The 14,457-nt window shown below is 38.7% G+C and overlaps 1 protein-coding gene across 7 annotated transcripts in view; it reads left to right on the top strand.

Annotated features, from left to right (window-relative positions):
* atp6v0a1b (ATPase H+ transporting V0 subunit a1b) overlaps positions 1-5,114 on the top strand; it is a 48,109-nt gene extending 42,995 nt beyond the window's left edge. For all 7 annotated transcript variants that reach the window (XM_028475816.1, XM_028475817.1, XM_028475822.1 and 4 more), the window contains one exon: positions 4,510-5,114. In XM_028475816.1, the coding sequence (XP_028331617.1) occupies positions 4,510-4,603 (94 nt within the window). In that variant the 3' untranslated portion in view covers positions 4,604-5,114. The remainder of the gene's footprint in view (positions 1-4,509) is intronic.
* The last annotated feature ends 9,343 nt before the right edge of the window (positions 5,115-14,457 follow it).

Raw genomic sequence — 14,457 nt, 5'->3', positions numbered from 1 at the left:
AGTTTGGAGCGATCCCGCAATGTCCCGCTCTTCACTCACTGAGTCGGTGGTGTGGGCAGGTTCTCGTAACTTGCCCACTTTGCATAATTTTTAAACATTTAGCTTTACATTTGGCGACCAATTTAACATTTAGATTTAGATATAAATTTAACATTTAGATTTACATTAAACATTTAACATTTACATGTAGATTTGCATTTAACATTTACATTTAGACTTATTTTTCAGGTGTGCACATTTTTAAAAATGAGAACATGCAGTTTTACATGAATTTGCTAAGTTAAACAATATTAAAGGCCTGATTAGTGTTGCATGCGTGTTGTAGTGGATCTAGTAATTGAGCGCACTGAGGATTGTGTCTGTCAAACAGGAAAAATAACATTAGCAATCTATTGTGTTTACTGTAATTCAAGAATATGTTGATTTTGAGTTTTTGCATGTGGTCACTGCTTTCCAACATTCACCGCCATAACACGTTAAAAACTGTTGTTGAAATAAGGTGCTCTTTAACACTTGAGCACCTGTGATTCTAATAACAGGTGAACCAATAGCATTTGCAATTATTTGCGTGTGCACCCACATCTCTGTACACTCTTTAGTTCCTGCCCGAGGTCTGAATCGTCCAAATGTAGCACTGTTTGCTCATGTCAAACCTTCCTTCCAATCTGTTCAATTTGTAAAGCCGTGATCTGAGAAGTTTAGTAATAATAATGATAATAATGCATTGGATTTTATATAGCACTTTTTCTCGACACTCAGAGCACTTTATATTGATGTGCATTATTCTTTCACTCCACACACAGTGGTGGTTAACTACTATTGTAGCCACAGCTGTCCTGGGGCAGACTGACACTCACACACCACATTCCACTAGGCAATGTGGGTAAAGCGCCTTGCCCAAGAACACGACAATGGCTTGGGATTTGAACCCCCAACCCTTTGGTTATTGGACGACCCTTTGAGCCACGGTCGCCCCTTTCACTAAGTAAATGTACTTCCTTATTATACTTAAATATTAGCAGTTTTTTTAGATGATTTGTTCTTTACTTGTGTTTTTTGTTTTTTTTTAATCAGCACTTTTACTCTACTACATTTAAAAGTGAAAAAATATATAATTTTACTCCTTTACTTTTATTTTTGCCTCCTCGTTACTCATGACAAATTAAAATAGTGCAGATTGGAGGTAACTGGGATGCCCGGGGCGACTGGAGATCAACGTGCTACCTCAGCAGTTACCGTTGATTAGGGCGACCATACGTCCGTTTTAACCCTGTCATGTCCTATTTTCACGTCTCGTTCGAACCGTTTGGCCGGATTTTACAAACTCATCAAAAATGTCTGGGTTTCCCAGGGAACACGTACATTTAAAAGACTGTAACTCTGCTAATATTTGCTCCATCGCAGAAATTCCACTAGTTTGTGAAAGATAATGAGTTGCTCTTTACAGATAATCATGTTATTATTCACGGGGGAAAGAGAAGAGAGAGAATAAAGTCCAATATGGATAGAATGACACCAAATACCAGTGGATTTAATAAAAAAAATATCAGCAATGAAAATACTTCACTTCTAATTAGTGTTGTCGCTCCATCCGTTAGTGTTTAGCATTAATCAACTAATTTCCATGTTGTGTCTACACTGAGTGACTGTGTTTTTGTTTATCAGGCACAGAGATAGTGGATCCCAAAAGCAGCTTCAGTTTGTGTCTTTTTCTCAGGAATAGTGAATCCAGCCCTCTCTCTGTGTTCTCCATGCTGCTTTCACACACCTTGGGACACACACATTTTTTAGCCAGCTGTATGCAGAACTATTTGATCTGAAGTGCGAGTGTTTCCCTCTCACTGCTCGAGCAAGCTAAATATTTTCCACCACAGGAGACATTCCTGAGCACTCCCCTCACTGAGGCCTGGAACACGCAGGAACTCACAACACACTCTTATTTTTTCCTCTTTGATGAAGTCATTAGAATGTGTGAGTTTGGGAGTGGCATTTTCCAACCGTACATATAATCTAGATAGAATATCTGATTTCATTTTTACATGATGGAAAAGTATTAAAAGTTTAAGTTAGGAACTCGTGGAGAATCTGCTTTGAGACAGTTCACGGCTCCTCCAAAGATTCACATCTGTCGGTAAATCTAACAAAGAGAAGCAGATGCTTCTATAACATCCCCTTTTATTTCATTTTATTTTATATACATACTGCAGATAGCAGAATGTATTTAAGTGAGATATTCTGGGCAATCTTGTGAGGTTCTACAGTATCTTATCATCCCTACGTGTTTATGTGGCTAAAGGTTCATGAGCAAGCTGCTCTTAAGAAGACACTGGTTCACCTGAACCATTGAGTCTATAACTGGCATATTACTAGTACTGCTGCTTCCAGATTTGTTGATGTAACACAGAAAAACGATTAACATAATATAGTCATAATAATCTAAACAGGGACACAAATAGGGATGGGAATTGATAAGAATTTAGCGATTCCGATTCCATTATCGATACTGCTTGTCGATTCCTTGAGAATATTTACAGTGCTCCTTTTGAACTTGAACAACTTGATCCAAAACTAATTCAGACATAAAACAAATAATTCTTCTGTAAAAAAGAACATATTAACCAAAAGTACAGCTGCACTTATCATAACAGTAAAGCTTTAGTTTACATTTCTGTAAATGGACCTTCAGAGACGCCGTCCCCGTTGTTACAAGTGACATCATCAGCCATGTGTGTGAAAGAGCAAACTAAAGAACGATCAGTACCAGTCCGTCTCCCGTGTCTGATTACTTGTTATGAGGACATAAACTGGCGCCGAGGTGTGTGTTCTTGCTGAAGTTTGTTGTTTTTTGGAAGTAAAGTCCGTGCAGAAGCACTTTTTGCACAAGTGTACAGAACCTGGAAGTGAGTAGCGTAGCAACAGAGACGCTACAAAGACAGTACGAGGACAGCACAGCTGTGGGTGGAGGAGGTGGAATCTCCGCAGTGGACAGCAAACAACTATATGGTGGGAGGAGTTTCACTTGGTTCTGGCATAAACACACAATATACAGGACCTGGGGGAGTTTATCGTTACGTATTTGCGACGTAAGAGGAACCGATCAGCGGAATTGACAGGAAAGCAAACTAACAATTCCTAGGAATTGGATTACTGGGATCCGGTTCTCAGAAAGAACCGCTTTTCGATTCACATCCCTAGACACAAAGTGCTTTACAGATAGTAAGGACAATAAAAGATAAAGCGTTAAATTAATTATGGAAAATGTGAGGAAAACATATGATAATAAAGAATAAGACAAAGTAAAATTTAAACCATCAGCCAGAGAAATACAATTATACTGTAAGAACTTAAAGAACCAAAAGTCCTGCCTGTGATGCTGCCTAAAACAGATTAAAATGTGCATTGATAAAAATGTGTCTTTATGTGAGATTTAAATGAGGATATACAGTAGGCCTTGTTAGGTTTAGCTGAATGGAAGTCACAACACATAGACCTCAAGGATTATAACGTTCTATGTTTCCAACAATGATGTGAAATGTAGCGTCATTTTGATCCCAATCTGATTTTATGACGCTTGAACCTTGAACTTGTTTCTCATGCTGTGATCCAACAGTAGCCTTTTTCCTTAAACTCCTGTAAATTCTCGTCAGGCTGTATGAAAATCAAACATTTAAAAACCCTAGTTTAACTGTATTCCATTCTGTCACAACAGAGTTTTGCTGCAAACACGCTAAGCTCACTGTCACCCATTTTTCCAACTCAGTTCACAAACAAATAACGTCAGTGAGTGCTGCCCTCTGCTGTTGGTCTCGTTCATTTATTTATCTTCTGAAGGAATTAAAACATGTTCTCTGTAGCATCTTTGTTCATGCATTGGCTTGTTTCTTTTAATCTTTAATTCTCATGATTCAAAGCTAAAGCGACTCATTTTACATCTTTGACACAAACCAGTTCAGTTTTCAAGTTGGTTTAAGCAAAGATTGGGTGAGAATCAACACAATTTTACCGATCCCTTACATTTTTCAAAAATAATCTGAACAATCTTAAATTTAAACGTATTGTGGAAAATGTTATTTTGGCTTCAACTTCCGGGTGGATCATATTAACTATTGGTCCTCTTAATTGTCAATCATGACGATATGTTTACGTACGGCGCATCGGGTCCTTTGAAAATGGATTTTCACTTACCGTCTGACATAGTGGGAAAAATGCAAGATAAGCTGAACCAGCAGCTTCTATGAGCGATGCCGACTCCAACTTGTAAACAGAGCTGTGCACGAGGAAAACTGGGCTCGTGCACGCTCTCTCGCAAACGTAGGCATTCCCTCTTGGAAGCAGGTAGAGTGTTGCGCATGTGCAGAGGGCGTGTGTTCTCTAAACTTCAGGAAAATCATCCTCTATACCTTTAATAATACTGATAGCTTCCAGCTGGACGTTCTGTTACAATGTGTAATAAAGTTGAGCAGTAAATGGTACCAAAGCACTCATCTGACTCCTGTCTTTGTTTTCCAGGGTGGAGTTTCAGAACAAGTTCTATTCAGGCCAAGGCTTCAAGTTCGTACCCTTCTCTTTTGAGAGCATCTTAGAAGGCCAGTTTGATGAATGATCATCAGGCCCCATCAGTCTTCAGTGGCCCCGCCCTCATCTTGCTGTTTGTGTTTGTGTGTGGCGGGTTTGCTCTGACATCGCGGTGGCATGTGTGTGTTTGTAAAGCCACAGTGAGTGTGTTGTGCTCTCCTGCATGAACAGACCTGTCTTTTCTGTGCATACCTGTCAAGTATCCCGTTTTGGTCAGGAAACTCCCGTAATTTACCCCTCTTTCCCGCCATCTTCCCGCATTAGTATTTTCCCGTAAATATCTCTTATTTTAATATAATAGTAATTGAAAAAATTCCTTACTTGCCTCACGAGAACTGCCACCTGAAATGGCGAGATTAGTACCGACAGCGGCAACAAACCCGCAAACAGCAGACAGATAGTTTACCTTCATAAGAGCAGCAGGATGTGACACAGTTACACGTTCTGTTAGATTAATAACTGAGATTTTAACGTCTACCACAGCGGAAGGAACGACGTAAGTCACCATGAAAAATCAGCCAATCACAAGCCCCACAAATAAACGCTGCTTTAAAAAGTGTTAAAGAATGTAAAGTCTGTAACAAACGTGTCTAATAAGTCATTAGTGAATACCAGAGAACCACATGAGTGAGCATGAGAAATTATAAGAAAATATATAATGAAAATAAAATGTTAATGTCTAATATAAAGACAAGCAACGTGAAATTAACAGTAAATATGCAACGTGTTGACTTGTATATAAACTGTAAGTATATTAAATAAACACGTGCTTCATATACACATTTATGTTTTTAATTAGGCTGTTTTATAATTTATAAATTAGGGCTGGGCGATATATCGAGATTCAAGATGTATCAAGCTTTCTTGGCGATATAGTAAACTAATATTTCATATATATATATATATCAATATGATATGTTTATTATGAACACATAAAAGAGATCAGCAGACACATCTGAAGAAGACTGGCAGTTGACAGTGGAAACATGTCAGGAGATCAAAGTACATTTCCTGAAAAATGAAACTGAAATAAATCAAAGATTAGATAACTTCTTGTTAATTCCCCTCACAGAGTTGTAATTAATTATAGGTAATCAGAGCTCAGCATGTGTTCATTACAGTGAATGTCTGTCAATGTAGCTCAGATTTCTCTGGAACAGGCAGTGTGTGTGTGTGTGTGTGTGTATAAACCTTTGGATTCCTTGTGAGGTCCGTAAACCAATGTGTATTAAATCTTGTTCAGCTCTGACTCATGTTCAGGAGATGTTGTAGGAACTGCTTTGGTGTTTTTCCTCATGTGAGAAACCTGGCTGCATTTAAATGTGATGTTTATCTTGATGGATCTATCACAGAATGAAAATATGTTGGTCAGATGGAGCTGATCACTCTTGTGCTGTGACCTGGTGGTGTTCATTTATTGAGTGATTTGTTTGAATTGTGATGTTTGTCAGGCCTTGTGGAGTCCCATGTTCCTGGTAGTGCAATAATAAAGCTTTACAAACAGTTTAGTTTGTTTTCTCCTCATCTTTCTTTCTCCACAACACATTTCAAATAAATACATGATTATTTGGTGATTAAAACAATCCTTAATTACCACTCAGTCTTGCCTCTGGTTATTATCAAAATTCCTCCCTTTGCTCCACTGTTTGTAGTTGAAACTGATTTTAAACCACTTTTAAACACTTCCTGGCTTTCCATAGTCCACATCAGGGGTCAGCCCGCATGGACCACTGGAGCCGTCAGGCCTGGTCTAACAGCAGTATTTATTTACCAATGAGCTCCATCTAAAATCTGATTTATTTACCAGGCTTCAAACTGGCAAAGATAAAAACAAATAGAATAGAATACAATCCTTTTATTGTCATTGCACAAAGTACAATGAAATTGCAGATGCCCCTCCTGACACCATTCAAGTACACTTCAAAGATTAAAGCTAGACAGACACAGTTATCATAAAAACAACATAAGGTACGATAAAAGTGTGTCAAAAGTTCCTCCGAATAAAAGTGCATGGGTTTTAAAAGTTCATCAGTATAAAAGTGCACGGTATAAAATATAAAAGAGAGTATTTAATTTTCCATTATATTAGTAGTGATGCTGGTGTCTATGGTGTGGGTTTATTGTTTGCAACCTGTGACTCTTTGACTCTTTTGCAATGGCTCCCTATAGTTTTTTTTTTAAATAAAGAATTGTTTTTACTTACAGAGGGTATTGAAAATTAATGACATTAACTTCAAATAAAATTATGATAAAACCATTTGTTAACCTAAAATAAATCACATTGTGCAATAACTTTGCACCTTCCTTCTTCACCACCTATCAACTTTCCTTGCACCTGTGGCTAACCTTAAGTTTTAAATCCCTGGTAGGAAAACTAAACTAACAAAAAAAAAAAACTATTCTTAGGAAAAAAATGGAGATTTCAGTTGTGTGGGGAAAGTCTTTTTTAACTGCCAATATGCTGGCTTAATATGCATGCTTGATATGTTGCAAGATGTGAGCAATTAGCAAGTGTTGACCAACAAGATTTGTGTTATCAAATTCAAGTAATTTTTTGTAGCCATTCAAATGCATTAACTTAAAAAAATGTTCACATAACATTATTCAATATAATTTTAACTGTACAGAATTTGACACACACTATTGTCTTCATTGAGAAGATATATATATATTTTTTTTTTTGGCTCCGGAAGGACTTTAATCCAGGTGAGATTAGACAAAATGGCTCCTTTAAACGTCCAGTATTACGCCATTTTTCACCCGTCTTCATTTGTTCTAAGAACCCCAACAACATAGTATAATAGAATAGAATAGAATAGAATCGAATCAACTTTATTGGCCATGTAATGTATGTTATACACACGAGGAATTTGACTTGGTGAACTGTGCTCTCTCTAATAATGTAAACATTAAATAACAATTTACTAGAAAAAAAAATATTCTCCTGAAGTCCACTGTCATCTCCACAGTCTTGAGCAGGTTCAGTTCCAGATGGTTCTGCCTGCACCAGAGAGCCAGCTGTTCCACCTCCCATCTGAAGGCAGATTCGTCCCCATCCCTGATGAGACCGATGATGGTGGTGTCATCTGCAAACTTCAGGAGTTTCACAGAGGGGTCCCCTGAGGTGCAGTCATTGGTGTAGAGGGAGAATAGAAGTGGGGAAAGAACACAGCCCTGGTCGGCGCCAGTGCTGAGTGACCGGGTGCTAGATGTGATGCTTCCCAGCATTACTTGCTGCTTCCTGTCAGTCAGGAAGTTGGTGATCCACTGACAGGTGGAGGCCGGGACTGTCAGCTGGGTGAGTTTCTGGTGAAGGATGTCCGGGATGATGGTGTTGAACGCAGAGCTGAAATCCACAAACAGGATCCTAGCGTAGGTCCCTGGGGAGTCGAGGTGATGCAGGATGTAGTTCAGTCCCATGTTGACTGCATCCTCGACCGACCTGTTTGCCCGATAGGCAAACTGCAGGGGGTCCAGCAGGGGTCCTGTCATGTCCTTCAGGTGGCTCAGTACTAGCCTCTCAAAGGCCTTCATGACTACGGACGTCAGAGCAATGGGTCGATAGTCATTGAGTCCTGTGATGGCAGGTTTCTTTGGGACTGGGATGATGCTGGAGCTTTTAAAGCAGGAAGGTACTTCACACAGCTCCAGTGATGTGTTGAAGATCTGTGTGAAGATGGGGGCCAGCTGCTCAGCACAGGCTTTCAGGCAGGAGGGAGACACTTGTGGGTGACCGTGGCTCAGGTGGTAGTGGGTTGTCTTCTGATTGAGAGGTTGGGGGTTCGATCCCAGTACCTGACTATGTGTCGAAGTGTCCTTGGGCAAGACACTGAACCCCAAGTTGCTCCCAGTGGTCGACTAGCACCTTGCATGGCAGTCCTGTCCCACACACGTGTGTGAATGTGAATGTGAGAGTGATTGGGTGAATGAGCTGATATGTAAAGTGCTTTGAGTCTGCTTCAGTGTGGGGATAAAGAACTATATAAATCAAGTCCATTTACCATTTACTCCATCTGGTCCTGGAGCCTTTTTGATCTTTTGTTTCTTGAATAGCTGGCACACATCTCTTTCAATGATCTTCAGGGCAGGTGGGGGGTCAGAGGGTGAAAGAAACCTCTTTTCCCAAACTTGTCTTTTTTCCAGAGTTTTAGCCTTCTGAAAAGTTACTTTCATGGCGCTTGCATATGCATGAGTGGGCGTGTCTATAGACGCAGACTTCATGCCTCTCTCTGAAGCCTGGTTTAAGGTTCAGCTTCAGGCCGTCAACGTGACTTGGAGGTTGGCCCTTTTAATTCTGCGTGGAGGGAACGCCTCGCTATACGATGGACCGCCCTGCCGCTAGGGGGTGTGGCTGTGTGTTGTTGTTACAAATGAGCATTAAAAAGCCCTTGTTTATCTTCCGGTCACATAAAAATATGTTCTATGTTTTTTAAGCATCTTAAAATGTAATTTATCTCTGGATTATTACTTACCTACTGTAAAAAACCATGTTATTTTGTTTGACACAAACATTAAAACAATGGTTTCAAAACGTGCACTTTGTTGACAAGTTACCTATGTTTTTATTGAAAAATAAAGAATAAAAGTGTATCGAGCGCACTGTCGACTGCTCCGATCAACAGTCAACAGTTTAGTGAGAAGACCCCGACCAGTCCTTTATATTAACCCTAACTGCTCCCTGGGTGCTGCACTGTGGCTGCCCACTGCTCCTCAGGGAGGGGTTAAATACAGAGAACACATTTTGTGTATGTAGCTTTACATATATGACAATAGTATAATGTATATTCTATATTAAACCGCAGTGTTTGTTTTACCTGTGTGTTAGTTTGAGAGGGAGGAGCTCACATTCTCACGTTCTGATAGGGTAGGAGGAGCGAGGATTGTCAGGAGGAGGAGTTTCTGCGATGTGACGTCACAACGTGAGAAAAATCCAAATCACCCGTTTGGAGCTGACTTTTTACAAAATGTAGAATACCAAGAGAGGGAGGAAACAGAACTTTTTCAACTGTGGCTATGTGAATGAGGCTAAAGGGATGTATATCACTGTAGCAAAACCATTATAAAATGATTTTTTCATCGTACTGCCCCTTTAAGAGAAAAAGTTGCAGACCGCCGGTTTAGAGAGTGGATGGCTTTTGGGAAGAAACTGTTGATGAGTCTGGTGGTACGTGATCCGATTGTCCTGCATCGTCTCCCTGAGGGCAGTAGGGTGAACATGTGATGACCTGGGTACCGTTTGTTTGCAAAGTCCTGAAGTGAGAGAAGACAATGAAGACAGATGTAGTCAGTTCCTATACACGGGCGACCGTGGCTCAGGTGGTAGTGGGTCGTCTTCTGATCGAGAGGTTGGGGGTTCAATCCCAGTACCTGTCAAAGTGTCCTTGGGCAAGACACTGAACCCTAAGTTGCTCCCAGTGGTCGACTAGCGCCTTGCATGGCAGTCTGTCCCACTGGTGTGTGAATGTGAGAGTGATTGGGTGAATGAGCTGATATGTAAAGTGCTTTGGGACTGCTTCAGTGTGGTGATAAAGCGCTATATAAATCAAGTCCATTTACCATTTTACTTCATACAGTTTTTATATTAAATTAATTACATTATCTTTAAATGTTTATTTTAACTTAAATATTGTTACAAATGTGTCCAAGTATCACAGGTAGTGCTAATGCTAGGCTAATGTTTATGTTAGCCCAATGCTAATGATAGGCTAATTTTCATGTTAGGCTCATGCTATTGTTAGACTAATTCTATTGCTGGGCTAATGCTAGACTAATGCTAAAGTTACCCCAATTGCTAAGCTAATGCTAATGCTAGGTTAATTAGGCTAAGCTATGCTATTGTTATGTTAACGCTATTGATAGGTTAATGCTAATGCTACATAAATATTAATGCTTGGTTCATGTTAAGCTATTAGTGCTAATGCTAATGCAAGGTTTTTGTTAATGCTAGGCTAATGCTAATGCTAGCCCAATGTTAGGCTAATATTGCTAGGTTAATGCTATTGCTAGGAAGCACAGAAGTAAAATTATCGTGAAATAAGAAAAATAAAAAAATAAAAAGCTATTTAAACTTATATCAGGAGAAATCCCTCTACATTAAGAAACTAATTTAAAAATAAAAAGAAAGAAAGAAAGAAACTAATCAATGTGTAAAATAAAGCATGTGCAAACAGATTAAACATCACCAGCATTATTAGAATAAATCAAAGAAATATTCAACCACAAACAATGTCAACAGTATCAATGGTAACTACATTTCACCCAGTCTAAATGAACATCATTGGATGCTAACAAATAACAAAGAACTGACAAATAAAATAGAAAACAATCAATTTTGTAGCATTTATAAAGTATGAAATTAAGTACAATTTTCTAATCAAATCTACCTCAGAACAGGACTTAATTATATTTTTTTACTTTTTCACTAAATACACATCTGCAGCCCATGCCCTCACTTCAGAGTAAAATTATCACTAAATCTATCAGCATTTCTTAATTTTCATTGAGTTAACACAATTTTCTGTAGTCGTATTCATCTTTATTTTGAATTATTTGACCGTTTTTAAACCTAAACCTGTGTAAAGTTTAAACCAAACGTCTCAGGCCCCAAACCTAATTTAAAGACATACTGACACAAACCTGATGATTAAATGACCCCATGTTTAGGCTCCATCATGTTTAGTGCTAATGATTAAAGTAGGTCTAAGAATTCAAACATGACTGACCCTCTGCCATGCGTGGGCCCATGGTCTCCTCCTGGTCTTAACTTCTTCTCTGGTTTGAAGACTTTCTCTGTCTGGTCCTGGTCCTGTAGAAGTCTCTAATGAGACTGTTTTGTTTCTCTGCTCAGAGCTCACAGCACTTCTCGCTCCGTCTCTCGCTGCTCGCAAAGTAACTGAAGGTCAGCAGGTGATTTTAAATAAGGCATCCTCCTGGTTTCCATGGCTACAACGCCATGTTCACGCACACACGTACAAAATGTATCAAGATACACTAATTATTATGATTTTTGTACGTGTATGCATTGATTTGGACTCTCTAGACGTTTTATATGACGGATAAAATAAAACATTTCCGTAGGATGACCATACGTCTATTTTCACCTCAGGTTTTGGTGTAAAGTTAATTATGATTTGCTGGTTTCCTACGAACTTTGAACGTATCACTGTGATTACTTTAATTTACCGTAACTTCACTAATACATACTCTATTGGGACAATTCAAACAGTTTTTGAATGCTAATTTGGTCATTACGGTAATTTTACTCATACGTGTAACAGACTCCATTAAGGAGACCAGAGATAGAGCTTCAATTACGGGCGAGAATAGAGCAACAAGGATGAAACGAGAGAAAATAACTGTGGATTTTAATGCCGCATGTCAGTAAGAAGACATTCTTGGACAATATAAACGTCCATGGAGGTTTACAGAGGGATTTGACACCAAAGGAGCCATGGGAGAAGAAACTATAAGATGTTTTCAATGTCTGGATGAATAAATGTCTTTCTGCTCATACTCTTTACTTTGTGTACATTAATTTACGTGTAAATGGATGCTTGCAGTGTGTGGTAGTTTATGTTTTATACATAGGTATGTTAGTTTAAACTATGTGTTTTTTTGTTTTTTTTGACCTTTTTGTGACTAAATGTGCAATAATGTAGTAATTAGGCCTTTATGTGTGTGAGAGAAAATGTTTCTTCATTACTTGTGATGAGGATGTGCTATGAAATGACAATAAATGATTCTTCTTTTTTAGGTAAATGAAGAATGCACAGGTCCTTCTCTAGAAATCTATGAGATGACACAGAGGGTCAGTGCATGTTTTGGTCACTGGATTATCAGTTCAGAAAAGTCAGGCCTGTAGGTTTATTCCTGCCACTAGATGGGGATGAGGATTCAGAATGTCACTTTAGAACTCGATCACACTCAAAACACACACACACACACACACACACACACACACACACACACACACACACACACACACACACACACACACACACACACACACACACACACACACACACACACACTCTTTTCCTATTTTTGTGCATTGCCAGTAACTCAGGATGATTTATCCTTAATGTTCTCACTTACAGTTGTTACAATGCCGTCATTATGTTGTAATGGTTTACTTTAAGACTTCTACACAGTAGTTTCAGTGAAAAGAAATTTGTTGCACTTTTATGACGGCAGTGTGTAACACTGCATTTTCTTTTTTCAGTGAAAATGCGCAAAAACACTAAAAATAAATATTAAATAGGATGTTTTGAAGCAAATAGATTTGACTTAATTTGTCCTCTGAATGATCAATATCTTCTTATGAACATATACAGCAACTTGATTTTTCGTCTCTACATTTATTTTGATATTAACTGGGTAGAATACCGTATCGTATTGCAACATTCTTGCCAATACTCACCCCTAACACTCACACACAGACACACACACACACACACACACACACACACACACACACACACACACACACACACACACACACACACACACACACACACACACACACACATAGTAATGATAATATTAATAGCCTTTATTTGTATAGCACTTTTCAATATAAATAACAAAATGCTTTACAGCCAGGGTTGGGAGGGTACAATTACAAGTTACCTGATAAAAAATGTAATCAGTAACTTACTCTAAGTATCACTATATTAAAGTAATGTAACTGATTATTTTTAGTTACTTTTGGATTACTTCAATACCAAACATGCAAATAAAGACACAAAAGGATAGAGTACATGAAACCTGCTCACTGTACTATTTTAGACAAACATAAAATCACCTTTTACTGTCACACTGCATTAAAGGAAATGTTTTAGTTTAACACAGACTGGGAAAACCCACAGTAGTTTAAATGAATAAGGTGTCGAAAAATTATCAATCAATTTATCTCAATAATTATGAAAAATTCATTTGAATCAATAGCCTAGACCACAGACCATACTATAATTAGGGGCCTGGGGACCGCGTATGTTCCTAGAACCAGCGGTGCTAGGAACCCTATTGTAATCGTTCCGATTATTATTATTAGGGGGCCAAGCCCGCGGGGCCAGGGAACCCTGTATGTAAGCATACACAGCTCCTAGCACCAGCGGTGATAGGAACCCTATTGTAATCGATTTCCCTGGTTAAATTATATGGGACATGAACATGATAAATATGTTTTTTACTCACTTTTATATTTTTTTTGTTTGGTGTATCTTTCTGTAATGTATGCTTTTTGGAGTCATTGTGTGTATTTGCGTATCTGTAATACCGGTTCGTCGGAAACACTTCCGTTTTGGCCATTTTGCATTTGTGTTGTGACCTTTTTGCATTTGTGTTCATTTCTTTAAATGCACTCACCTGACACTTCCCGGCCACCGGGTTTCCGCAATGGAAGTGTTTCCGACGGACCGGTATTACAGACGGACACGTTTCTGGCGGATGTTTTTAACTCACCAGAACAGTTAAGAACAAGAAGAAGACATCGAAACACATATGAAAGTAAGTGAAAGTTGATTAGGATACTCTTATATTTTTCATATCAGGCTATCATATCATTATACCCGTCCGTCGAAAACACTTCCGTTGTGGCCGGTTTGCATTCGTGTTGTGACCTGTTTGCATTTGTGTTCGTTTCTGTAAATGCATTCACCTGACACTTCCCAGCCACCGTACTTTTAGGGTACAAAAAATGTTTTTAATAGTGACCTTTTTTTTTTTTAACCCAAACAACCTGCGACATGGTGACGTCATGAACCCGGAACCGGAAGTAGTAATTATAAAATTAATGTTTTGACCGTTTTGCTTCACCAAATTACTCCAAAATAACAGATGCACACACTCGGGGTATTTGGAACGTGGATGAATAGCAGTTGA

The sequence above is a fragment of the Gouania willdenowi genome, chromosome 19 (assembly GCF_900634775.1).
Source record: "Gouania willdenowi chromosome 19, fGouWil2.1, whole genome shotgun sequence".
Lineage (NCBI taxonomy): Eukaryota > Metazoa > Chordata > Actinopteri > Blenniiformes > Gobiesocidae > Gouania > Gouania willdenowi.
The sequence above is the reverse complement of the archived record's forward strand: the minus strand, read 5'-3'. Positions and strand labels throughout refer to the sequence as shown.